The 27174-nt window shown below is 54.4% G+C and overlaps 1 protein-coding gene across 6 annotated transcripts; it reads right to left on the reverse strand.

The window, feature by feature from the left end:
• Positions 1-2113: 2113 nt before the first annotated feature.
• Positions 2114-25509, reverse strand: FRMD6 (FERM domain containing 6). Of its 6 annotated transcripts, none has more exons than XM_030452461.1 (14): positions 25378-25509; positions 15784-15968; positions 15004-15094; positions 14715-14794; positions 13951-14027; positions 11939-12125; positions 10884-11039; positions 10128-10193; positions 9970-10038; positions 8824-8998; positions 7689-8024; positions 6424-6549; positions 4766-4857; positions 2114-4653 (listed from the first exon to the last, which is right to left on the reverse strand). In XM_030452461.1, the coding sequence occupies exons 2-14, from the start codon at positions 15880-15882 to the stop codon at positions 4369-4371; spliced, it is 1839 nt and encodes a 612-aa protein (XP_030308321.1). In that variant the 5' UTR covers positions 15883-15968; positions 25378-25509; the 3' UTR covers positions 2114-4368. The 6 variants fall into 6 exon arrangements, with proteins under 6 accessions (XP_030308321.1, XP_030308319.1, XP_030308322.1 ...); XM_030452459.1 differs by having other exon boundaries at positions 14652-14794; positions 25378-25501; XM_030452462.1 differs by having other exon boundaries at positions 14708-14794; positions 25378-25481.
• Positions 25510-27174: the final 1665 nt, after the last annotated feature.

A 27174-nucleotide genomic window follows, 5' to 3' on the forward strand; every position in this document is an offset into this window, starting at 1 on the left:
TGCCCAGGCCACCCCTGCCCCATGTCCCTCATCCCCACATCTCCAGGGCTCTGAAACCCCTCCAGGGATGATGGGGACTCCAGCCCTGCCCTGGGCAGCCTGGAGGAAATTGTTCCCAAGCTCCAACCCAAACCTCCCCTGGAGTTTCCATTCCTGGACTGGAATAATGGAACTGTTTTAGTTGGAAAAAACCTTTTAAGATCATCAGGGCCAACTGCTCACCCAGCACTGCCAAGGCCACCACTAAGGGGGTGGGGAAAGGGATGGGGATGAGAAAGAGATTGGGATGGAGATGGGGAAAGGGATGGGGATGGGGAAAGGGATGGGGATGGGGATGTCTGGGCCCTGACAACCCTTGCCAGGGAGAAATTCTTCCTTAGCTCCAACCTAAACCTCCCCTGGCACAACTTGAGGCTCTTTCCTCTTCTCCCATCCCTTGTTCCTTGGGAGAAGCAACCAACACCCACCTCTACCCAACCTCCTTCATCTCCATCCTTGTATCTTCTTCATCCTCTGCAGGAAATCAGGATGTTGCTGCTAATAATGGTGACCTCATCCCATCAGCTCTTATCTTCCCTACTACTTGTGCCTCAGCACTTAGGATTGGGTTGGGTGTGGGAGGATTCATCCACTGCAGGTCAAGGGACACTCAGGGAAGAGGGACAGGGACAGGCTGTGGTTTTTGGTACCTCTCACAGCAGCTTTCCTCAGCTGGAGGAGGTGCCAGGATCAATGAACTCAAAACCAAGAAGAAAGGAGCTGGCTAATTACATTCTGAGACATTTAATTAGCCCTGGTGGCATGGGAGCTGGAAGGGTGGTCCTGGGTGCTAGAGAGGGGAAAAGCTGCAGCACAAACCCTCTGGCAGACATTAAAGAATCCAAGAACATCAATTTGGGAATGAGAAAACAAAGAGTTTTCCCCCAGCAGAGAACAGAGCTTTGGGAAATGTCCAGGGGCACCTGGAGAGGAGCTCTGGGAGCATCCCTGAGGCCAAGTCCTGTCCTGGGCTCTCGAGTAGGATCCTGCTCAGGGTCATTAATTAATGGGGTGGGTTTAGGTTGGAAGAGACCTTAAAGATCATCAAGATCCAACCCCCCTGCCATGGTCAGGGACATCTCCCACCAGCCCAGCGTGCTCCAAGCCCCATCCAACCTGGGCTGAGACACTGCCAGGGATGGGGCATCAACAACATCCCAAGGCAACCTATTCCATTGCCTTACTGCCCTCATGGTGAGGAATTTTTCCCTAAGGACCTAAATCTCCCCTCTTGCAGTTTAAAATCATCCCCCTTGTCCCCTCATCCCAGCACTGCTCCCAAACACCCATCCCACCCTTTCCAAGAGGGGATGAATGGGGTGGGAGGGGGTGATGCTGGGGCACAAACACCTCCTGTTGATCCCATTCCCCATTTCCTCACCCCACTTCAATCCCAGAGGATCTGATATTGCCAAGAGTCCAAGTGATGCAAACAACTTGTCACTTTATTGTCACTTCCAGCCGTGCCCCACAAGGCACACAGCAAACTCCCTTGGTACAAAACCATTTTGCTGTGGGAGGGGGGCTTGGGGGAGGTGTTTTCCATCTGGTTTTCCTTGTATTTCCCTCCCTGCATCTCTGGGATCAGGAGATCCTTTCACAGAAAGGATTATTCCCTTATTTCCATGGGGCAGACAGACAGCTCCTTAGTGCAGGGCACCAAGGGCAGGAGGGGACAGCCACCCCCACGAGCCACCTGCAGAATAAATGGCACCTCTTTTTGTGTCCTACCCCCCCTCTTTGGCTCTCCCTGCTGCTCTCCCTCTTCCCTACAGGGGAATCCTCAGCATCATTCCCAACCCCAGGATGCTCCAGGCTGAGTTGTGGGATAACGGGGTGGGGGGACTTTGGTCTTGCTGCCCTTCCACCCTCCCTCCTAATGCTTTCTGAACAGCATCCAGCATTTCTTTACACATTTTCCCTGTTTTTTTCTCCTTCCAACTTGGTGTTTCTGTGGAGCAGCAGGTGAGGGAGCCATGGGGGACACTCAGGTGGGGAGGGTCAGGGACAAATATAATCTGGGGATGAATTTAAGGGATTTCCTCTTTTTGTGTCCCACCCCCCCTCCTTGGCTCTCCCTGCTCCTCTCCCTCTTCCCTACAGGGGAGTCCTCAGCATCATTCCCAACCCCAGGATGCTCCAGTCTGAGCTGTGGGATAATGGGGTGGGGGGACTTTGGTCTTGCTGCCCTTCCACCCTCCCTCCTATTGCTTTCTGGACAGCATCCAGCATTTCTTTACACATTTTCCCTGTTTTTTCTCCTTCCAACTTGGTGTTTCCGTGGAGCAGCAGGCGAGGGGGCCATGGGGGACACTCAGGTGGGGAGGGTCAGGGACCAAAATAATCTTGGGGATGAATTTAAGGGATTTTCCAGCACACTGCTGGGGCACACACCAACCCCCTGCATGCCACAGACACGTGGATGGGGGGCTTGGAGTGGGGCTGCCACTAGCACACCTCAGCATCCCCCCCTGGATGTCCCCACAGGAGAAATTTTGGGGTGTTTGCTGCCATCCCCCCACACCAGAACAGGGCACATAGCCCTGATCCCCCCCTCACCTCCCAAGCATCCCTCTGGGGCAGCTTTGGGGGAGATCAAGAAGCTTTAGGGGTCACCAACCTCCTGCTCCCCCTGCCAGCATTTGGCTCTCTACATTATTTTATCATTTTTCCATACTTTTTCCATTGTGCCAGGGAAATGGAGCACTGTGATCCTGATGCTTTCCCCTGCCAGCTCCCCTATTCCAATAAAACCCCCTTTTTTTTTTTCCTTTGCACTGTGCTAAAGAGCTCCACATTCATTTTCCCTTTGATACCAGCTCCCCTTTCTCCATTCCCTCCCCCAACACTTCTTATAAAAATAAGATTGTGCTTCTTTATACATTTTTTCTTTGTTAAGAAAAGTTTCCAGGGTTTTTTTTTTTTTCTTATCTGTTTTTTTTTTTTTAAAAAAAAAGGTGGTGTATCAAAACATGGCAAACCTTTGGCTGTCAAATCTCTAAACTCTTAATTAATTAAAAATATTGACTAAAAAGGCATTTGTGCTGTGAGTATTTGCTGCTGTAACTTTTTTACCCTCCAAACCTGCTGGTCAATACTCCACCTGGGCAGGACACACACTCTGAAGTTGGTTTGTTTCTTGGTTTGATTTTTGCCACCATCATCCTTTTAGCAGAACTATTCCAACCGGAAGAGGTTTAAAAGATGCAGGAAAAGCCTTGGAAAAATCCAATGTCCCCCTCCCAACCTGGTGGCACGTGGATTCTTCTCCAAAGTCTCTTTGCTCACCTTAGTGCTTCCAAAAAGAAAAAAGAAGAGGGTGGTTGCTGGGCTTGGTTAAAGATGAGAGGCAGATCCTGGGTGTAAAAGGCATTTTGGAGCAGAAGTAAAATGCAAATGGGTCTGTGAGATCCAGACATACATAAATATCCATCCCTCAAGATATTTATGTATGTAACCTCTAGATATTCAAGCTTGGATGCAGTATTGCCTTCCAGGTGACTTTTTTTTTTTCCTCCAACCTCCTTTGCTTTTCTTTATCCTGGGTGGGTTGTCTTGTCTTCTTATTTGTGGGTTGGGTTTGGTTTTTTTTTGGTTGGGTTTTTTTCCTCAAAAATAATAAAAAAAAGAATAAAACCAAGCTGCAAATGGCTCCAGCCACCTCTCTGGGATGGCCCTGGCCATGTTTTTTGGAAGAAGTGGGATGATGCTCTGCCCCAGGAGCTGCTGGCCGTGCCTTCCTCCAGGAAACATCCCCCTCACCCGAAGCTCCCTGGCTTCTTATTGCTTAATTCTCCCTTTTCCCCTACTGGCCTCCAGGGTATTTATTTACATTTCTTTGGCTTTGACTCTGAACACAACAGTCTGGCACTTTTCTCTTCGGCAGTGTCACTTGCCACCAAGCCACCAGTTGCCACCGAGCCACCAAACCGGAGCCGCCGGCAGCGCTGGGCATGGGGGCAAGGAGCAGAAGTGGCCACTTGGCCACAAGGCAGTGAGAAAACACGGGTTGGCTTCTGCTAGCTCCAACATCTGGCTCTCCCCCCAGCTTCTGTGGGGACACAAGACAACTTGTGCTTTGCACAAACTCATCCAGAGGAGAAAGGATGCTGGGGGACCACCGGTGTGAGCCCACCATGCTGAGGGGGTCTCCATCCATCCATCCATCCCACCTGCTGTCAGGACCATCCTCCCAGCGCCGTGGTTTCCATGGTCTCATTTGTTTTTTTGTTTGTTTTTTTGGAGTGGTGTGGGACGGGGGGAGAAGGTGATGGTGACAGCCCCCAATGCTTTGGGGGAAGCCCCAACCTTTCCCCACCCCCGCAGCACTCAGACGACGAACTCGGGGACTTCGTCGTGGGTGAGATCCAAGGAGAAGTATTTGCTGGTTCTTTTAACTGGGAAGGTCTCCTGGATGTTGATGCACTGCTGGGCCAAGCAGCCATTGCAGTAGAGCTCCTCTTCCTCCAGGCCATGGGCACAGCCAAAGGTGTAGCTCTGGGCTGTGTCCTGGCAGAGGTTGGCAAGCTGCAAGAAGTCCTTCTGGTAGAGCCGAATGTCATCCAGGCTCAGGCTGTGCCTGTCTGTCGAGGTCTTTGGTTTCCTGCACGTTGTCTGGGGGAAGAAGAGATGGGGCTCAGGACCCACCAGGGAGCCAGAGGGGTTGGGGAAAGCCAAAAGAAGAGCTTTGGGTTGCCCCAAAAGCCCCGCCAGAGCTTACCCTTACCTGGGGTAAGGAGTCGGTGCTCTGCCCTCGCAGCTTCACCACCGTCTCCGAGGAGCTGGAGGTGGAGGAGCTGATCTCCTTCACTATGAGCCCTGCAAGGAGGAAGAGAAGGGTGAGAAGGTTACTTTGAGGCTTCTCATCCCTCTTGGGATTGTCTCTGCTGCCTCTGGGGACTTGTCCTTGCTTTGGGGTGAAGGCACCCTCAGCTCAACAGGGCCCTGCTGGCTCTGCTTTACCAAATCAAAGAACCATGTTGGTTGTTAAAGAGCTAGAAGATCATCATTAGCCATTAGGATCATCATTAGCCATTAGCCATTAAGATCACCATTAGCCCAGCACTGCCAAGGCCACCACTAAACCATGTTCCCCAGCACCACATCTCCAGGGCTTTGAAATCCCTCTAGGGATGATGAGGGAAGAATCCACAAATGGCATCCCAACCCATCCCCAGGGAATTCTGCACCCCAGACACTTCCCAGTAGCTCCCAGCATGGAGCTGGAAGGGTGGGTGACTCCCTGGTTGCAGGTCTGGAGAAACCAGGCTCACATGTGTGTCAACAGCCCCCGTGCTCATGGGAACAAGTGAGGAGTAGTCATGAAAACCAGAGCAGGGGCCAGAAAATGAGAACATGACCCAAATGATGTCCATCACCCCTGGGCAGCTCCTGCCACCAACCCCACCACCTGCACCTCTCCTGGCCAACCCCTTTTTTTTTTTTTCCCCAAAAAATTCCTTCAGCTGGAAGGCAGGAGGGCTCTGCAGAGGGACCTGGACAGACTGGAGAGTTGGGCTGATCCCAATGGGATGAGGTTCAACACGGCCAAGTGCCAGGTCCTGCACTTTGGCCACAACAACCCCATGGGGAGCTCCAGGCTGGGCACAGAGTGGCAGAAAGGGAGCTGGGAGTCTGGATTGCCAGGAAGCTGAACAGGAGCCAGCAGTGTGCCCAGGTGGCCAAGAAGGCCAATGGCATCCTGGGCTGGCTCAGGAACAGCGTGGCCAGCAGGTCCAGGGAAGGGATTCTGCCCCTGTGCTCAGCTCTGGTGAGGCCACAGCTTGAGTCCTGTGTCCAGTTCTGGGCCCCTCAGCTCAGGAAGGAGATTGAGGTGCTGGAGCAGGTCCAGAGAAGAGCAAGGAGGCTGTGAAGGGATCCAGCAGAATTCCTGTGAGGAAGGGCTGAGGGAGCTGGGGGTGTTGAGGCTGGAGAAGAGGAGGCTCAGGGGAGACCTCATCACTCTCTGCAACTCCCTGAAAGGAGGTTGGAGCCAGGGGGGGGTTGGGCACTTTTCCCAGGCAACTCTCAGCAAGACAAGAGGGCAGGGTCTCAAGTTGTGCCAGGGGAGGTTTAGGTTGGAGATGAGAAAGAATTTCTTTCTGGAGAGGGTGATCAGGCATTGGAATGGGCTGCCCAGGGAAGTAGTGGATTCTCCGTGTCTGGAGATCTTTCCAAAGAGCCTGGATGTGGCACTGAGTGCCATGGGCTGGGAACTGCAGTGGGAGTGGATCAAGGGTTGGACTTGATGATCTCTGAGGTCCCTTCCAACCCAGCCAGTTCTATGATTCTATGAAATTCATCCCCTCTTTCCTTTGACTGACTGAGCAGACAGCTCTCCCAGGCACCCCAATCCAAGGGAATTCCAAGTGGTCACCACCTCACCTGAGTGCCCGTTGAACTTGCGTGAGAGCAGCATGTCCTCAGTGATGTAGACACACATCTCAGGGCTCACCTCCAGCTCCCCAGCCTGCTCCAGCTCCCGGGGGTCATCCACCAGCATCTCGATTTCTGCAGGCACAGGAGGAGATGGGACATCTCACTGATGCCCACCTCAGGAGCACAGTCCAACCCCCAGTTGGAAAGTCTTACTGGGACAGGAACTGGGACATCAGGCATCAGAGTGGGGCTCGTGCCCTGTCCTGTGGGGTCCAGGGGTACCCAGCAAGCCAGGATCAATGATGGGTGCTCAGGGGGGATATGGAAGCAGAAGAAGAAAAAGAAAAGATAGAAGTAGAAGAAGAAAAAGAAAATGAAAAGAAGAGGCAGAAGCAGAAGAAGCAGAAGAAGCAGAAGAAGAAGAATAAAAAGAATAAAAATAAAAATAAAAATATAAGAAGCAAAAGCAAAAGGAAAAGGGAAAGGGAAGGAAAAAGGAAAAGGGAAAGGAAAAGGAAAATGGAAAGGAAAAGGAAAAGGGAGAGAAAAAGGGGAAGGAAAAGGAAATACAAAAAGAAAAAGCAAAAGAATAAGAAAAAAAAGAGAAAAATAAAAATAAAAAGAGAAAAAATAAAAATAAAAAAAATAAAAATAAAAAGAAAGAAAAGAAAAAGAAAAAGAAAAAGAAAAAAGAAAAAGAAAAAGAAAAAGAAAAGAAAAGAAAAAGAAAAAAGAAAAGAAAAGAAAAAGAAAAAGAAAAAGAAAAAGAAAAGAAAAAGAAAAGGAAAAAAGAAAAGAAAAGAAAAAGAAAAAGAAAAAGAAAAAGAAAAAGAAAAAAGAAAAAGAAAAAGAAAAAGAAAAAGAAAAAGAAAAAGAAAAAGAAAAAAGAAAAAGAAAAAGAAAAAGAAAAAGAAAAAGAAAAGAATGAGAAGCAGAAGAAGGAGGAGAAGAACAGCAACAACAACAAGAGGAGAAGGGAGAAGATGAAGAAAAAGAGAAAGAAGCAGATGAAGCAAAATAGCAGAAGGAAGTAAAAGAAGAAGGTGAGGAGGAGAAAGAGGAAGATGAGGAGGAAGATCTCACATATGCCCAAGGGCTTTCTGAGCTCAGAGATGAGATGCAGGGCACTGGGAAGTGCTGCACCCCTGCAGGCTCTGCAGGGCAGTGATGCAGGCTCAGGGGGGACATGGGGACATGGGGACAGCCACTCCCCACACACTCCCACCCCCAGGGCTGTCAGAAGGATTGGGCACCTGGTCCTGGTTGCTCACCATCATCCTGGGAGTCCTCCTCCAGCCGGTCCTTCCCCCCACTCTCCACCCCGGAGGTGTGGGAGCTGCCGTGGCTGGTCATGGAGCTGCAGGTCTTCAGCTTACGGTGGGTGCTGGCAGCTGAGAAGCCATCCTCAGGTCCCATCTCCCTGGCTTTGGGGTCAGCCTCGATGCCTGAGGTGTGGGAGCTGCCGTGGCTGGTGGTGGAATGCCGGGAAAGGCGCTTGTGCCGGATGCTGCCGGCGCTGCTGCCGCTGGCCCGCGACCGCTTCTCCAGCTGCTCCATGTCCAGGTCCAAGGTGTCACTGATGTAGGACTCCCGGTACTGCTTCTTCTCTGCCAGGCCAGCAGCACCCTGTCAGCACCTGGCAGCATCAACCCCAACCCCTTGGGGTGCCCTGGGTCCCACCACCCCCTGTATTCCCGGGCGACTTGTCAGCTGAGCTCAGAGAGGTGGCACACCAAGGGACAAACCTGTGCTGGTGGCGTTTGGAGATGGGGAGGTGGGGTGGGGAGACTTGAACTGGCTGTGATCTGTGCTGAGCCATCCCTCTACAGGAGGATGAGGAGGATGAGGAAGATGAGGAGAAGGATGAGGAGAAGGAGGAGGAGAAGGAGAAGGAGAAGGAGAAGGATGAGGAGAAGGAGAAGGAGAAGGAGGAGAAGGAGAAGGAGAAGGAGAAGGAGAAGGAGAAGGAGAAGGAGAAGGAGAAGGAGAAGGAGAAGGAGAAGGAGAAGGAGAAGGAGAAGGAGAAGGAGAAGGAGAAGGAGGAGAACAGCAACAACAAGAGAAAGAAGAAGATGACGAAAAAAAAGAAGAGGATGAAGAAAAATAGGAGAAGGAGGGAAAAGAAGAAGGTGAGGAGGAGAAAGAGGAAGATGAGGAGGAAGATTTCACACATGCCCAAGGGCTTTCTGAGCCTGGAGATGAGATGCAGGGCACTGGGAAGTGCTGCACCCCTGCAGGCTCTGTGGGGCAGTGTCCTCAGGGGGGACTTGGGGACATGGGGACAGCCACTCCCCACACACTCCCACCCCCAGGGCTGTCAGAAGGATTGAGCACCTTGTCCAGGCAGAGCAGTTGTGTGGGAGCCCATCAGAGGTGGGATGGACCCTTTGGGGAGGACACACTTACCCTCGTTCTCCTCCAGCTTGCGGACCTGGCGCAGCACGGGCTGCAGGTTCATGTAGAGCCGGTGGCTGCTGCTCAGCAGCTGCAGGAGGTGACGGGAGCGCAGGGGACAGCCCGTGTAGTAAATGAGCTTCCTGGCTGAGGGCAGCCCGTCTGGCAGGATCTCAAACTTCTTCCCCTACGTGGGAGAGGGAGAACGTCAGCCCCAGTGAGAAAAAAATCCTCACCCGGACCTGGTGGTAAAGGGTGAAGAGTCTGGAGCAGAAGTCTGCCCAGGAGCAGCTGAGGGAGCTGGGGGTGTTGATCCTGGAGCAGAGGAGGCTGAGGGGAGACCTTCTGGCTCTCTGCAACCCCCTGAGAGGAGGTTGGAGCCAGGGGGGGTCGGGCTCTGCTCCCAAGGAACAAGGGATGGGAGAAGAGGAAAGAGCCTCAAGTTGTGCCAGGGGAGGCTTAGGTTGGATATTAGGAACAATTTCTCCCTGGAAAGGGTTGTCAGGGCCCAGACATCCCCATCTCCATCTCCTTCTCCTTCTCATCCCCATCCCTTTCCCCATCCCCATCCCTTTCCCCAGTCCCTTAGTTGTGGCCTTGGCAGTGTTGGATTTGATGATCTTAAAAGGTTTTTTTCCACCTAAAATAATTCCATTATTCCAGTCCAGGAATGGAAACTCCAGGGGAGGTTTGGGTTGGAGCTTGGGAACAATTTCCTCCAGGCTGCCCAGGGCAGGGCTGGAGTCCCCATCATCCCTGGAGGGGTTTCAGAGGCTGGAGATGTGGGGATGAGGGACATGGGGCAGGGGTGGCCTTGGCACTGCTGGGGGAAGTTGATGATCTTAAAGGTCTTTTCCAACCAAAACAATCTGATGATTCTATGAGGTCTGTGCAACAGCACCTTGTGCCCAAATCAGAGAAATTTTTCACTGTGAGGGTGCTGAGCCCCTGTGCCAGGTTTCCCAGAGAAGCTGTGGCTGCCCCATCCCTGGCAGTGTCTCAGCCCAGGTTGGATGGGGCTTGGAGCAACCTGGGCTGGTGGGAGGTGTCCCTGACCATGGCAGGGATTGGGTGGCAATGGAGGAGCTTTAAGGTCCCTCCCAAACCAGTGTGGGGATCTGTGACAGTGATGCTGTTCCAGGGAATGGTGGCACTCACCACAAACACCAGTTTCCCCACGTTTGTCCAGGGGAAGTCATAGAGCAGCTGCTTTTCTTCATCCAAATTCTGCAAACAGAGGAGAGGAGGGGTCTGTCTGAGGGCTCCAGCAGCAGGCAGGGATCTGAGCCATTGCTCTCTCTCAGCATCCATCCTACCTGGAAGATCTGGATGCCCCGTGTCGTCAGCCCCAGTGTCAGGGATGCTTCCACCTCCCTTTTGTCCTAAGAGAGAAAAAACCCCAAAAGGATGGTTTTTTAATACATGATTTGCAGCATGAGGTGGATAAACCTGCCCCTTAGCCCCTCCTGTAGCTACCCCATAGAATCAATTAGGTTGAAAAAGATCCTTTAAGATCATCAAGACCCATTAAGATCAATCCCAGGTGCCTGCTGCCCCCTCACCACCCAGGAACACTCCAGCTTAAGGGGCTGGAAAAGGAGTTTAACCTCCAAAAAACTTAGAAGGACCTTCAGAAATGGACCTGGGGGCAATCCTAACTTGGAATTCAACCCGATCCCACCCTGGGATTCCTGATGGTTTCTCCTCTTTAACTTCAGGATGCTACAAAATGGGTTGGGAACCATCAAATCAATGGCTTTGCTGGGACAGGAAACCCAACATAAACTCCTGAAGGAAAGGATATGGAAAAACAAGATCCCAGAAACCTCAGAATTGCTTCCTCACACCCAAGCAACCCTCTCACCAATCCAGAACATGTCAAAAATGTCCAAAGCATCAAAAGCTGCATTCCCTTGAGAAGTACAGCCCAGGAGACTGCTCTGCTCCTTGCAGGGGGTGTCAGTTCCACTGAAGTTCTTCGAATGCTTCAGAAATAGCTCAGCAGTTGCTCCTTGCAAATAAAAAAGCAGCCCTTAACCTAAAAGCCAGGCTGGGCTCGTGGCCAAACTCACCTTGTACAACCTGTAGTAGTGCACAGCCACGTCGTCCAGCCTGATGGCCTCCTTGATGTACTTGAGATGGGCTTCAGAGGCTGTCAGAGCAAACTGATCCTTGTGCATGTTTGGGACGTGCTTCAGGATGTAATCCTTTCCCCTCTTGGCAACCACCTGTTAGGAGGAGAAGATTTTCCAAGGGAGATGCTCCAAGCTTGGACATGGAGGTGTTGGGGAGGTCACAAAGATGCTGGGAGGGCTGGAGCAGCTCTGAGAGTTGGAGGCTGGAGAAGAGAAGGCTGCAATGGGGAGACCTTAGAGCACCTTCCAGTGCCTGAAGGGGCTCCAGGAAAGCTGGGGAGGGACTGGGGACAAGGGCAGGGAGGGAGGGGATGAGGGGGAAGGGTTTCCAGATGGAAGAGGGGAGATTTTAGGTTAGATATGAGATACTAGAAAGAAATAGCTTGGTGTGAGGGTGCTGAGCCCCTGTGCCAGGTTTCCCAGAGAAGCTGTGGCTGCCCCACAACAGGGCTGCAGACAGATGTGGACAGGGACAGTTAGGGGTGATGTGGTGGCCTGAGGTGACCCACACCACTGGTGGTGATTTCCCTCAGTGGGAATGCTCACAGGAGCTTCCCTATATGCTGGACTGGTTTGGGTTGGGAGGGACCTTAAAGCTCCTCCATTGCCACCCCTGCCATGCCCAGGGACACCTCCCACCAGCCCAGGTTGCTCCAAGCCCCATCCAACCTGGGCTGAGACACTGCCAGGGATGGGGCAGCCACAGCTTCTCTGGGAAACCTGGCACAGGGGCTCAGCACCCTCACACCATATTATTTCTTCCTCACATCTCATCTCTCTTCCATCTGGAAACCCTTCCCCCTCATCCCATCCCTCCCTGCCCTTGTCCCCAGTCCCTCCCCAGCTTTCCTGGAGCCCCTTCAGGCACTGGAAGGTGCTCTAAGGTCTCCCCATTGCAGCCTTCTCTTCTCCAGCCTCAACACCCCCAATTCCCAATTCCCAGCCTGGCTCCAGAGCTGTTCTCACCATCAGACCCCCGGGATCTCACTTACCCAGGAGGGGAAATAGGCTTCTGGCTCGAAGTACTTCCCGTAGTGTTTGTTTCTTTTGAAGTCTCCCAGGTCTGCCTGGAGGGCGAATGCAGTCAGGAGGAAGTAAACCTCTTCCCGCAGGACACACTGGGAATGCAGCACCTGCTTCCTGAGGTGCCAGTAGTAATAGTACCGGGCTGTCCGGTCACTGCGGGGGGAGCAGAGGAGAGAGGGGAGGAGGAGAAGGGAGATCACAGAATCCCAGAATTATTTGGGTTGGAAAGGAGCTCTGGGATCCTCAAGTCCAACCCTTGATCCACTCCCACTGCAGTTCCCAGCCCATGGCACTCAGTGCCACATCCAGGCTCTTTGGAAAGATCTCCAGGGATGGAGAATCCACTACTTCCCTGGGCAGCCCATTCCAATGCCTGATCACCCTCTCTATAAAGAATTTCTTCCTAATCTCCAACCTAACTCTCCCCTGGCAGAGCTGAAGCCCATGGCCTCTTGTCCTGGGAAAAGAGCCCAACCCCCCCCTGGCTCCAACCTCCTTTCAGGGAGTTGCAGAGAGTGATGAGGTCTCCCCTGAGCCTCCTCTTCTCCAGCCTCAACACCCCCAGCTCCCTCAGCCCTTCCTCACAGCAATTCTGCTGGATCCCTTCACAGCACCCCACAAAGCATCCCAAAGCAACGCTCAGCACCCCACAGCACCCCACAACATCCCAGAGCATCCCAAAGCAAAACTCCCCATCCCATCCCATCCCATCCCATCCCATCCCATCCCATTCCAAAACTCTCAACAGCCCGCAGTGTCCCACAACATCCCACAGCATCCAGCAATATCCCATAGCACTCCACAGCACCCTACAGCACCGTACTAGCACCCCACAACTTCCCACAGAACCCCACAGCATCTCACAACACCCCACAGCATCCAGAAATATCCTGTAGCACCCCACAGCACATTACAACATCCCACAGCACCCCACATCACCCTACTACATCCTACAGCACCCCACAGCATCCCAGAGCAACTAAGAGCACTCTACAACATCCCACAGCAACCCACAGCACCCAACAGCACCCTACAAAATCCCACAGCACCCCACAGCATCTCAAAACACCCCACAGCATCCAGAAATATCCCATAGCATCCCACAGCACCCTACAACATCCCACAGCATCCCACATCACCCCACAGCATCCTACTACATCCTACAGCATCCCATAGCATCCCACAGCAACAGCACCCTACAACATCCCACAGCACCCCACAGCATCTCACAACACCCCACAGCATCCAGAAATATCCCATAGCATCCCACAGCACCCTACAACATCCCACAGCATCCCACAACATCCCACAGCACCCTACAGCACTCTACTACATCCCACAGCATCCCACAACATCCTACAGCATCCCACAGCAACAGCACCCTACAACATCCCACAGCATCTCACAACACCCCACAGCATCCAGAAATATCCCATAGCATCCCACAGCACCCTACAACATCCCACAGTACCCCACAACATCCCATAGCACCCTACTACGTCCCACAGCATCCCATAGCACCCCACAGCATCTCACAACACCCCACAGCATCCAGAAATATCCCAAAGCATCCCACAGCACCCTACAACATCCCACAGCATCCCACAGCACCCTACTACGTCCCACAGCATCCCATAGCACCCCACAGCATCTCACAACACCCCACAGCATCCAGAAATATCCCATAGTATCCCACAGCACCCTACAACATCCCACAGCATCCCACAACATCCTACAGCACCCTACTACATCCCACAGCATCCCATAGCACCCCAAAGCATCTCACAACACCCCACAGCATCCAGAAATATCCCACAGCATCCCACAGCACCCTACAACATCCCACAGCATCCCATAGCACCCCACATCACCCCAGGGCTGTGCAGCCCCAGGGACTGGTGCCAGAAGCAGGGGCACCCCAGGGTGCTCCACCAAGGTGGGTGCCCATGGCAGGGGGATTTGGGGGTTCCCACCCTACCTGATGAGCCGTCCATTCTCCACGTAGTACTGCACTCGGAAGTGGATGATCATGGGGGGGCCAAACTGGTCGATCCCCTGGAACCCAGGAGATATTCAGGGCTCCTGTGGGGACCCCAGCATTGCACCCCAGCCCCTCAGTTCCCTCACGGTCCCCCCCAGTGTCCCCCTCCCCATCCCGGGGAAATATTCACTCCCTAAGTTGTTTTTTTTCTCCCAAACGAGCATTTCACACCCATTTTTTTTCCTCCCAGTTTGGATTGAAGCAGCAGGTGGGGCTGCAGTCCCCCATTGCTGCTGTCCCTCTGCTGTCACCCACAGGGTCCCCATCTCAGGTGCCACCACCAGGACCTCACACCAACCCCCTTGGCCTGGTGCATTGCAAGAATTAAGAAGTGCTTTGAGGAGGGGAGAAAATACTTAAAAATTCCATTTTATAAACTCTCAGGGACACTTCTGAAGTCTGCAGGGTTAGAAATAAAGGAGGAAAGGAGGAGGGGACACGTCCCCAGCTGGGTTGTGTGGTGGCCCTGGGGGTGACAGCCATCAACCACCACCTGGGTTTGATCCCCCCTGCAGACCCGTGGCTCCCCCCAGCCCCACACTGGTTGCCAGCCAAGTGGCAACCATGCCACCCCCCTTGTCCCCCCCTGTCCCCCCCGCCACCGCCCCTCGGCTGCGTTCCCGCCTCTTGGAAGTGACCTGGGACGGGGACAGAGGTGGCCTTACTGCTGTCAGCTCTCCATGCAAGACCTCACCGCTGACCTTGCTGGCCTCCTTCTTCCACTCCTTGGGGCAGTACTTGTAGAGTTTCTGGGCCAGGTCCATGTAGACGTGCTCATTGTCTGGGTGAGGGCAGAGGTGGCATCAGTGTCCCCTCCCCTGAATGTCCCCTCCAAGCCCTGCCCTGCTCTCCTGGACCCATAAACCTCCTCCTCACTTAACCAGAGGCCACCAAAGGGCTGGGTTTTGGGGCCCACGTTGAATGTCATTGCTGACATCTGGCTGGAGCAGCCGTTGCCACCAAACCCCTGGCATTAAGGTCCTGGCTTACTCTGGATGACGCTGAGCCCGAAGAGGTGACAGTCCTTCAGCCTCAGGAGGTCACACACCTGCACCAGTAACTCGTGGCACAGAATCTTCACCTGCAATAAAAACCCACATGTGGTCCTTGCTGCAGCTGCACCCAGCCCAGACAGGAGCACTGGACCCCCCCACACCCCCAGGTAGGAGCAGGGGGGTGACAAAGCTGGGACATGGGGCTCATTTTTCCATGAGGTCAACTTGGAAGACCCTAAAAGCAGGGTTATACACGAGGGTGCAGGGCCAGAACTCCTCAGGGGATGGTTGGATGGGGCTTGGAGCAACCTGGTCCAGTGGGAGATGTCCCTGCTCATGGCAAGGGGTTGGAACTGGATGAGCTTTAAGATCCCTTAAAGTCTGGGATTCTGGGATGCACAACAGGAGGGATTTCAAAGCTGTGTGCTGAGGGCCATGGGTTAATGGTTGGATCTGATGATCTTAAAAGGTGTTTTTCAACCAAATTGATTCTGTTCATCTACGAACTGCCATCCAGGGTGGATGCAAGGACTGAAGGAACCTTCCCCTCCTCCCCGTGACACCCCAGGGGTTGGCACACCTTTGGTCCACACCCAAAATCCCGGGGCTGCCAGCAGCACGTCAAGGCAAGAAGAGACAGGAAAACATTAAAAAAACCCAAAAAACATTGCTAAATCCTCAGAGGGGAATTTCTTGGGCAGGCTGGAAATGAAAAGCCAACACTCCTGGCTGTGATGAAAGTGTCAGTGCTCGGGGGGGGGGGTTGGTGCCTTACGTTGATGATGATGTTGAGAGAATCGTCGTTGGGGAGGAAGATGCAGACGCTGCGTCGGTCCTGCATGACTCGGTTGTTGTGGAAGCTCAGTTTGTTCATCCTTGGTCTGGGCTCGGGGCTCAGGAGGGGGTGGGGGACACCTCACCGGCGGGCCGGGGTGGCCTCGGTCCCCGTGGGTGCCATCCCTGGAGGAGAGAATGACAGAGTGATGAGAGGGAGCTCTGAGGCCATCACATCCTGACCTGTCACCACCACTCAACTTCTGAAACACCTCCAGGGATGGTGATTCCAGCACTGCCCTGGGCATCCATCCCAATGTCCCTCTCCATGAGGAACTGCTTCCTGAGATCCAACCCAAACCTCCCCTGGAGCAGATTCAGGCCATCTCCTCTCCTCCTGTCACTTGGGACCCAACCCTCACCTGACCACAACCTCCCTGCAGGTGTAGAAGTGATGAGGTCCCCCCTGAGTCTCCTCTCCTCCAGGCTGAACACCCCCAGCTCCCTCAGCCTCTCCTCACCAGACCTTCCCCAAGGGAAAGGCAGAAGGAGGATGCTGAGCCAGTGCCTCATCCTTCCCACCCATCACCACCTCCCCACAAAAGCCAGGGGACCCCCAAACATTTCCATATACTCAGCACCATGCTGAGGGAAAGGCTCAATAGAGCAGCTCAGCCCTCCCAAAAAAACCCAACCCAGCAGTTTTATCCTCCTGTGGGTTCACAAAACCCTCAGAAAAGGCTTTCCTGGAAGGAATCCTTGAAAATCTAAAGGTCTCTCTGCTGGGAACACACCCAGCTCCGCCACAGCTTCAGCAGTGTGAGAGGTTCTGCTGTGAGGGGCTGGTGGGGGGTCCCAGGAGGACCCCTGCCCCTTCCAGCATCATCCTCCAGCTCCAGCACTTTATGGGCAAACCCAACCCCATTGCTAACAGGGATCTGCAGCAGGAATCACCAGATCCTGCTGTTCCACCTAAAGCTGTGCTGGGGCCACAAGGTGGATCCATCCCAGCACCAACACCAGGCAATTGGGATTTCTGACAGCAGAGCAATTCCAGAGGAGGCCCTGGAGCTGCTGGGAGGGCTGGAGCAGCTCTGCTCTGGAGCCAGGCTGAGAGAGTTGGGGGTGTTGAGGCTGGAGAAGAGAAGGCTGCAATGGGGAGACCTTAGAGCACCTTCCAGTGCCTGAAGGGGCTCCAGGAAAGCTGGGGAGGGACTGGGGACAAGGGCAGGGAGGGATGGGATGAGGGGGAAGGGTTTCCAGATGGAAGAGAGATGAGATGTGAGGAAGAAATAGTTTGTTGTGAGGGTGCTGAGCCCCTGGTCCAGGTTTCCCAGAGAAGCTGTGGCTGCCCCATCCCTGGCAGTGTCTCAGCCCAGGTTGGATGGGGCTTGGAGCAACCTGGGCTGGTGGGAGGTGTCCCTGACCATGGCAGGGAACAGGAATTGAGTGATCTTTAAGGTCCCTCCCAATGCAAACCATTTCATGGTTCTACAATTCTATAAAATACTTCTTAAAGCACTTTTAACCCACAGCCCATCCCCAGGGACATAAATACATGTGTGATACCAAGAGCAATGACCTTTAAACCAGTTCACCATTTTCCTAACCTAGATTTACGCTGGCACTGGCACTGGAGTGTCTCCCTCTTCCCCAAATATTTGCTGTGGTCTAAATGAAAATGCCTTTGGCTTCCAAAACAGTTTAACTCACATATTTGTACAGCAGGAAAGTAAGTGCCCTGAGGTGCCTCTGGGCTAGGGAATTACTGGAGTTTTGCAGGAGTTGGGAAATGCAGAGGTGAGGGATGGTCTCTCACCACAGCCCTTGGGATTTGCAGCCCCAATGGCATCCTGGGCTGGCTCAGGAACAGCGTGGCCAGCAGGTCCAGGGAAGGGATTCTGCCCCTGTGCTCAGCCCTGGGGAGGCCACAGCTTGAGTCCTGTGTCCAGTTCTGGGCCCCTCGGGAAGTTCAGGAAGGAGATTGAGGTGCTGGAGCAGGTCCAGAGAAGAGCAAGGAGGCTGTGAAGGGATCCAGCACAAGTGCTGTGAGGAAGGGCTGAGGGAGCTGGGGGTGTTGAGGCTGGAGAAGAGGAGGCTCAGGGGAGACCTCATCACTCTCTCCAACTCCCTGAAAGGAGGTTGGAGCCAGGGGGGGGTTGGGCTCTTTTCCCAGGCAACTCTCAGCAAGACAAGAGGGCAGGGTCTCAAGTTGTGCCAGGGGAGGTTTAGGTTGGAGATGAGAAAGAATTTCTTTCTGGAGAGGGTGATCAGGCATTGGAATGGGCTGCCCAGGGAAGTAGTGTCTGGAGATCTTTCCAAAGAGCCTGGATGTGGCACTGAGTGCCATGGGCTGGGAACTGCAGTGGGAGTGGATCAAGGGTTGGACTTGATGATCTCTGAGGTCCCTTCCAACCCAGCCAGTTCTATGATTCTATGATTCAGGTACAGAGTGATGAGGGCTCCCCTCACCCTCCTCTTCCTCACACCAAACACTCCCAGCTCCTCCAATTGCTCTTCAGAAGATTTATTCTCCAGGCCCTTCACCACCTCCCTCTGCACCCACTCCATCATCCTGATATCTCTCTTCTATAGAGGTGCCCAAAACTGCACCCGTGCACCACAGCTGTGCATCACAGCTCTGCACCTTGGCTGTGCTCTGCATCACAACTGTGCACTGCATCCATGCATCATAGGTATGTATTGCATCCATACATCACAGCTGTGCACTGTGTCTGTGCATCGTGGCTATACATTGCATCCATGCATCACAACTGTGCATTGCATCTGTGCAACATGGCCATACATTGAATCTGTGCAATATGGCTATACATGGCACCCATGCATCACAGCTGTGCACTGCATCTTTGCATCACAGCTGTGCCTTGCACCCATGCACCATAGGTATGTATGGCAGCTGTGCACTACAGCCGTGCACTGCATCATGCACACTGCACTGCCCCTGTGCACCATGCCTGTCCAGCACAGCCACACACTCCCTCCATGCACTGTAGCTGTGCAACCTGGCCATGTGGTGCCTGTCTGCACTGCACTGGTGCATTGGGGACATGCACTGTGGCTGTGCTATGCACGGGTGCATCACAGTCACACATTGCAGGTGTACATCACAGTCACATTACAGCTGTGCATCACAGTCACACCTTGCAGCTGTGCATCAGTCACACATTACAGCTGTGCACATTGCAGCTGTACATCACAGCCACACGTTACACCTGTACATCACAGTCACACATTACAGCTGTACATCACAGCCCTGCCCCGACGTGACAGCTCCCAAACAGCCCAGCACAGGGCCGGGTTTCAAGGTTCATTAAAAATCCCCGCGGTGAAAAACTGGGGCAGAAGGGATTTGGCAAAGGGCCGGGGCCGGGCCAGGTGCCGGCAGCTCCCGTGCCCCAACCCAGGGCTGGGCGTGAAGCAACTCGCAGGGGCTGGGGCTGGGGCAGGGAGGACGCCGTGTCCCTGCAGAGCATCCATGGCCCGGGGCTCCTCCTGCACCCTCTGCACCCTGATCCCACCCAAACATCTCCCGAGGGGAGCATGGGGCTATCGGCTCACTGCTGGAGCTGCAGCTGGTTCCTGGAGACAGCCACGGGCACAAACCAGTAAAAAAGGAGATGGAGGTGTTGGAGTGAGTCCAGAGGAGGCCCTGGAGCTGCTGGGAGGGCTGGAGCAGCTCTGCTCTGGAGCCAGGCTGAGAGAGTTGGGGGTGTTGAGGCTGGAGAAGAGAAGGCTGCAATGGGGAGACCTTAGAGCACCTTCCAGTGCCTGAAGGGGCTCCAGGAAAGCTGGGGAGGGACTGGGGACGAGGGCAGGGAGGGATGGGATGAGGGGGAAGGGTTTCCAGATGCAAGAGAGATGAGATGTGAGGAAGAAATAGTTTGGTGTGAGGGTGCTGAGCCCCTGTGCCAGGTTTCCCAGAGAAGCTGTGGCTGCCCCATCCCTGGCAGTGTCTCAGCCCAGGTTGGATGGGGCTTGGAGCAACCTGGGCTGGTGGGAGGTGTCCCTGACCATGGCAGGGGGTGGCAATGGAGGAGCTTTAAGGTCCCTTCCAACCCAAACCAGCCTGGGATTCTCTGCCAGCTCCCTGCCAGCTGGCCCTGGGGCACAAAAAGCCCTTTCCAGGGGGATGTTCCTCCAGCAGCTCCCGCCAGACACCAGCAAATCCTTTCCCAGGATCTGCTGCTCATCCCTCCAATGCCAGCTTTGGTTCCCCTGCCCCACGCTGCTGCCCTCCCCAGATCCCTCCTGCATTGCCATGAGGCAGCAACGTGGCTGGCTCTGAGTTGGGAAGAGCCCGGATTGCCTGGAGACTCCGTGCTGGGGACACGGGGCAGGAGAGGGAACCTCAACCCCGGGGCCACTTTGGAAGGGGTTTTCCACCTGGAAAGCAAAGCCAGCTGGAAAAAAGACTGGGAATGAGGACCTGGGCATGGAGCAGCCTCCACAGTGCTGGGATATCCAGGTCTTCCAGGCAACTTTCTCTGTTAGAGGGAAAAGAGCATGGAAACTCCCTAAAAATGAACAGCAAGCACCTCGTACCGGGGTGATGTGGAGAAAATTCCTCACTCCACCAAGGTTGCAGCCCAGGCTGCTGGAATCCCATCTCCCTGCCATGGGATAAACCCTGTGGCAAAGCTGGGCTGTAAAGAGAACATCCTGCAAGAAACCTGTCCCCTGGGACAAGCAGCCAGGGCCACTTGGTGGGGATTTAACCAGCCCAGGGGCTTCCAAAGATGGCCCAGGGCAAGCAGAGCCTGGGCCCCAGTAAGATGGAGGTGGTGGAGCAGAGACTCTTGTAGGGAGGAGAAATGTCCAGTTCCAGGGTGGGGGGTTTAAAATCCTTTGAACCTGGGGACCAAACATCACTTGAGCTCAGGGACTGAACATCTCTTGAACTTGGGGACTGAAAGTATCTTGAACTTGAGGACAGAAAATCTCCTGAACTTGGCAACTGAACATCACTTGAACTTGCCAGCTGAGGTGGATTTTGCTTCCCAAGCAGCAAGCACTCAGGTTCTGTGCACACCACGTGAGGCTGCTCTGCACGTGCAGCCATTCTTCCCTCCCCATTTACAAAATCTTATTTCAAGAAGCATCCCCACCTCCATATCCAAAGGTTTGGCTCAGCTCTGTAGCCCCATGGTCCCCACCAGACCATCCCAGTTGAGCCGCCAGCTCAACCCAGCCCCCAAACTCATCCACTCCCTTTTCTCCATCCCTCCAATACACCCTCCCCTTAACCAAAACATCCATTTTCTCCTAAATCCTGCCCTGCCAGCCACCAAACCCACCACCAGGCTTTCGTTCCAGCCCTCCTGAGCTGAGGGAAGGGATTCAGCACGGGATCCATCCCCACGTAGGCACGGGCCACCCCGCAGCCGGAGGCAGCACGGAGCGAGACGGGGGAAGATGAATTCACGGGGCAGGAATTTCTTGTTTTTGAAGAGTTTAGAGTCAGTTTCACCCCACATCACAGGGCGCCAGGTATGTGTGAGCTGTTATTACAAGTCTGAAGGCCGTAGCTTCACGCAGCCTCTACCAACCCCCCCCAAAATGAGATTAATTCCTGCCTGCGGTTGCCCCGTAATTAAAATCGTCTCCAATTCTTCATGAACTCAACAGTTTCCTCCTAATGAAGAGAGGCAGATGAAAGAGACCTTCACTGGGAAAAAGGACTCGGTTATAAATATTACATTACTTCATCCACCACAAAAGCTATTTGGATGCTGGAAACTCAGCCTGGACAGCCAGGGGCCAACCCCACCAGCCCCACCAACCCCAGCCGATGTCCCCCAGCTCTGGAGGCATCCAAAAAACCTCTGCAAGGAAGGTTCCCTCCCTCCTATCTCCACCTCTTCAATCATCCCCTTCCTCCTCCTCTTCCTCCCCTTTGGCTGCTGTGATGGAACCCACGGGCAGAGCTGGAGACACCCAGGGATGGCCACAAAGGGCTAAAATGGGACAACAGCCCCTTGGTCACCTCCCATTTGTGGCACAATTGCAGTCCTTGCCATCACTGGGGACAAACCCCATGGGGATGTCACATCAGGGCATGGGGAAACACGGGCTGAGCCATGACAGCTCAAGAATCCTCTCCCCCCATCCTTCTGCTCTGCGTAGCCAAACCTAGCCTGGAAGCACTGATTTTCCAGCCACCTGCACCCCGTGCCAACATTATCCTCCCAGCCCAGCCAGCCCAGGCCTCTTCATCCCCTTACTTTGACCCACTAAAATATAAATAAAGCTCCCCAGGCTCCAGCAAGGATGCAAAGAGCCATGGATTTCACTGGCACGGGTTCCAGGGAGGCAGGGAACGGCGCCTGCTCTTCCTCTTCCCTCTCCTGCTATTCAAGCCATGGCCCCTTCCATTTCATTTCCTTCCGGAAAACTTTGCCTGGAGCCTTCAGGATTAGAGCAGGATCTGCAAAGAGCAGCCAGCTGCATCAGGACTGGGTTGGAGGATGCATAGGGGGATCATGCTCAGGAGACCCCAGCTCTTCCATCTGACTCCAGATCCTCTCCCCCTGCATTCCCAGGGGGAATTTCTGAACCATTCCCCCAGCACCACCAGCAACAAGCCCAAACCTCCCAGTGCTCCCACGGGCACCACTCCAAAGGACACACAGGGATACAAAGTGGAGCCTTTGCTCCCCCTGTTCCGTGGGCAGGCTGCAGCCCACGCTGCCAGCATTATCCCTAAATCCTTTGGGATTTGTCCCTGGGCCTGGGCTGAGGGATCTGGACCACAAAGCAGCTGTAAGGGCCAGTGGCACCATCCTGCATCCCCTGAACACAGCCCTGAGCTTCCAAATCACCTACATCCCTATTTAATAACATGGAATTTCCAGGGGGAAAGCACTTTTGAGGAGCCTCATCCCCAACATCTCCCTCCCAGGAATCCTCCTGTGCTTGGGATCAGCTCCCAAACCCATCCCCTCTCCAGGGAATGCCCAGTGCCTGCCCGGTGCACACAGGGAGGGGAAAAAAAAATAAGGATGCAGATGGAAAACCAACTCCATTTTATGCCAAAACACCCAGAAAGGAGCCTGGACTACCCAGAGCCAGATCCAGCAAAATGCAGCCAAACCAAGAAACTTATTTTTTAAATCCTGGAGGGGGTTGAGGTGGGATTCACCTTCCCCCAGCTCTCCAGCTGGGATTGCTCCTCAGCCACACCAGTGCCTCCATGAACCTCCCTGCCCCAGCAGCAACGGGGAAAAGCTTTTTGTTGTTGTTGTTGTTGTTGTTTGGTTTTTTTTCTATTTTAGGGGATTGAAAAATAGCCCAAACTCGCTTTTCAGACAAGGCAGAAAAGAAAGCAGCAAAGTCAACCACCAAGCAGGCGGATATTTTCCCCACTGCCATCATTTGTGTGCTCCATCTGGAGTCCAAAGGCTGCTTTTTATTTTATTTGATTATTTTTTTTTTTAGCAGGAGGGAGCTGACATCATCTTAATTTGAAATTCGCATTTATTTTTACATCTGGTCTGAATTAATCTTTTTTTTTTTTTTTTTTTTTTTTTTTCCAGCGTCCTGACTTTCATGTAATGGAGTAATTGCTTACAGACTCCAGGGTTTAAAGAGCCCTGAATAAACCCAGTTTTACAAAAAAAAAAAAAAAAATCCAGTCCCTACCAACTGAACCCCAACACGCCTTCAGGACTGGGAGTTTGAAATAAACCAGCATCATTTTCCTAGCAAGAAAACTCAAATTAATCCCTGCTCCAGCCAAGAGGGTGAGCAAACCCCATGGAAAAGAAAACATGGACCCAAAGCTGGCCGGGAAGCAGCCAAGCTGAGATCCATCAGCACTGAAGCATCCCTGGAAAAGCAGAATTGGGCTCAGGGGGAACAAACATCTTCGTGAGCAGGAAGGCAGGAAAAAAAAAAGGGAATTCAGGACTGGAGACAACAGCAAAGGTTGGGAGGAGGGATGAGGATGGGCATGGCCAAAGGATATGGGAACACTGGGATAGCTCAGCTCCATCCTGGGGCACTTCAGAACCCATCTTGCTGCCCCGAGGGCACAATCTCAGTTCAAGTCCAACTGAAGTTCTGCCTGGGTTTATCCTCACCACTTCCAGAACCAGCCATTCCCAGTGGGATTCATGGAAAAGACCACCAGTGGCACCACCAAACACCAGTCCCCAAGGCATGGGACCCTCAGAGCTGCCATGGGAGGGGAGGTCCAGGTTGGGGGCTGTGACCCAGGGCCAGGATCCATAAATGAAGGGACCAGGAGGTGACAGGACCCACAGGTCCTGTGGGGTCACCCGTGGGCAAACACAACCCCCCAAAAAAAAAGATCTCATGGACAAGGGGACCTTTGGGTGAGGGGATCCACACACAGGTGATGGGCCCTAGGGGTAGGGTGACCCACGAGTAAAGTGGTCCCACAGGGGGCTGCGTGGGCAAGAGTGAGCGTGGGTTGAAGGGTCCTGCAGGCAAGGGGACCTTTGGGTGAGCGTGACCCAGGGCTGAGGGGATCTGTGAGTGATGGAGATCCACGGGTGAGTGTTACCCAGAGATGAGGGGACCCGTGGGCTAGGTGACCCACAGGTGAGTATGATCCGTGGGTGAGGGGACCTGTGAGTGAGACACGTGGGTGAGCGTGACACACAGGTGAGTGTAACCCACGAGCAAGGGAACCCACAGCCAAGGGTGACCCACAAGCAAGGAGTCCCAGTGGGCATGGGGACCCGTGGACAAATAGTCCCAGTGGGCAAGTGTGGCTCTCAAGCAAGGGTTCCCAAGGGTGGGGGGGATCTGTGGGTGAGTGTGACTCTGGGGTGAGTGTGACCAAGGGGTGAGTGTGACCAAGCGGTGAGTGTGACCAAGCAGGGAGTGAACCCATGGGCTTGTGACCCACAAGCAAGGAGTCCCATCGGCAAGGGGACCCACGGGTGAGTATGACCCACAGGCAAAAGGGGTCGTGGGCAACTGTGACCCACAAGCAAGGAGCCCCGTGGGCGACTGTGACCCACAGGAAAGGGGTACAGCGAGTGACGGGACCGGTGGGCGACTGTGTCCCACAAGCAAGGAGCCCCGTGGGCGAGTATGACCCACGAGCAAGGGGTCCAGAAGGCGAGGGGACCCGTGGGCGAGCGTGACCCACAAGCAAAGAGTCCAGGGGGCGAGGGGACCCGTGGGCGAGTGTGACCCGTGGGCGGGGGGTGCCGCAGACGAAGGGTCCCGAGGGCTGCTGTGACCCCAGAGCCGGTGTCGGGGGAGCCGGGAAGGGGGTGAGGGGGTTCGGCCCGGGCTCTGCTCGCCCCCAGCCCCCGCCGGGCGGGCGGGCAGAGGAAATGACTCGCATTCCTGCAGCCGGAGCCGCTCGCACTTCTCGGCCACCAACCAACTCGGCTCGGCCCCCCCTCTATCCCCACCAAAAATAATTTTTAAAAAAAGCGCAACAAGCAGCTGCCCGGCCCCACAGACACCCGGCAGAACGAGCAGCCCCGGTCCAAACGATACCCCACACCGGGCCCACCCTCGGTAGCACCGGGGGGGGAAGGCTGCGCCGGGCCGGGATAAACCGAACCGGGCTTAGGCGGGCTGAGAGGGCACCTACCTGCGGCTCCGGGGACCGTGGTGCCTGCCGAACCGAACCGAACCCTTCCGAGCCGAACCGAGCCCCGCCGTGCCGAACCGAGCCGTGCCGAGCCCAGCGGAGCCCAGCCCAGCCCAGCCCTGCCCGCCGCCCCCGCCCCTCCCCGGCCGCACCGCCCGAGCGGCACCGGCACCGCCTCCCGCCGGAGCCGGGACCCCGGGACAGCCCCCGGGAGGGGACCCGGGAGGCACCCGAGGGACTCGAGCACAACCCCGGCAGCCCCGGCGATGGGACCCGAGCAGCGGCCCCGGAGGCGGCGAGGGAAGTCGGTTCTGCCACCCCCTCGGCCCGGTTCTGGGGGTCCCGTGTTGCCTTGGGGGAGAAGGAACCGGTTCGAGAAGAGACCTGAGCATCCCCAAAGGAGGGCACCCCCCTCCTCACCCTGGTTCCAGGGGCCTCGTGATCCCTTTTGGGAACATGAGCCTGGTCTGAAAGGGACCTGAGCATCCCCAGGGGAGCTCATCCCACCCCAAACCTGGTCCTGGGGGTCGGAACCAGCTCTGGAAGGGACCTGAGCATCCCCTGCAAAGGGCACTCAGTCCCGGGGGGATCTGAGCATTTCCCAGGAGAGGTCTCAAACCTCTCTAGGGAATATAACCCACCTGAACACATCCTGAGCATCCTTCTGGGATGGCCTGGGAGTCTCACACGTGCCCCAGGGTGACCCAAGCACCCCTGGAGAGAGGGGACCCCAGTGCCCCCAGCCCAGGCTGTACCACCCGTGCATTAAGCCAGCTCGTAGGAGACAGGAGCAAAATTAGGGCCCAATTTTGCTGCCATTAAAGCTTCCTCTGGATGAGTTGGGCTGGTTCCTGTGATGGACAGCACGTCCCAGGGGGTAATGCACACACAAGTCCCTCTCCATAGGTGACCTGGGATGGGAATAGCAGCACCACCACCACCATAAATTAGCAGCAAAGCATCCCCACGTCGCTCCATCCTCAGAAGTGCCATATGGTGAGATTGTTTGGGAAGTAGTTATTTATTCCTCACTTTTAAGTGTCTATAGGCATTTTTTGGGATGACCTGGGAGGCTGGCTCTGCCCCCGCAGTCTCTACAAGGCTCTGGGAGAAAATAACCACTCGTTCCCAGACCTAAATAAAGAGCAGCTCTGCTGTGAGCACCCTGATGCTCCTCTCTGAAATCTGTTTGCAGCTCAACAGATCCTGCTGGGTAATTACATGATGCAAGCGTGCGGTACTGGCAGCAGGGATCCAATCTCCTCATGGAAAAAAACCAGCCAGGCTTTCAGCAGAGCTAGGGCTAGGAAACCCTCAGCTCCTCTCCATGCCATGGGAAATTTGGGAAGTGTTCCCATCCAGCAGCTCACTCCTGTTCATCTTGTGTTGAGTCCCCATGAAGCCACTTGTGCCCAATGCCACTGCAGGGTAGGGCATGGGCAGCACCCTGGCTGAGCAGGGATCACCATCTCAGAGAAAAAGGGCCTTTTTTCCCCCAAAATTCACTCTGGAAACACAATTCCAGCAGATAACATGGGGGAATGGCCAGGTAGGGGCCAAGCATGAAGCAATCTGATTCATTTAATCCAACTCCTGAAACTGAGAATCCCAGAATGGTTTGGGTTGGAAGGGACCTTAAAGCTCCTCCATTGCCACCCCCCTGCCATGGTCAGGGATCCTACATGGCACGGAAACCCAGACCCAGGCAGAGCTCATGGGTGGCACTTCAGAGCCTGCTCAATCTGCCTGAGGATTTTATCAGTGAAAGGATCCTCTTGGGAAGTGAGGTTGACATGG

Source organism: Calypte anna, chromosome 5A, assembly GCF_003957555.1.
Source record: "Calypte anna isolate BGI_N300 chromosome 5A, bCalAnn1_v1.p, whole genome shotgun sequence".
In the NCBI taxonomy this organism is placed as follows: domain Eukaryota; kingdom Metazoa; phylum Chordata; class Aves; order Apodiformes; family Trochilidae; genus Calypte; species Calypte anna.

What these genes read in the sequence shown, in the direction of transcription:
- FRMD6 (XM_030452459.1), bottom strand. Translation starts at nt 15,882, where the DNA reads ATGAACAAACTGAGCTTCCACAACAACCGAGTCATGCAGGACCGACGC. An exon ending in AAGCCTATTTCCCCTCCTGG is followed by an intron (nt 11,040 to 11,938) that starts GTAAGTGAGATC and finishes TCCTCCTAACAG; the next exon opens with GTGGTTGCCAAGAGGGGAAA. An exon ending in GGGGCATCCAGATCTTCCAG is followed by an intron (nt 10,039 to 10,127) that starts GTAGGATGGATG and finishes CTCTGTTTGCAG; the next exon opens with AATTTGGATGAAGAAAAGCA.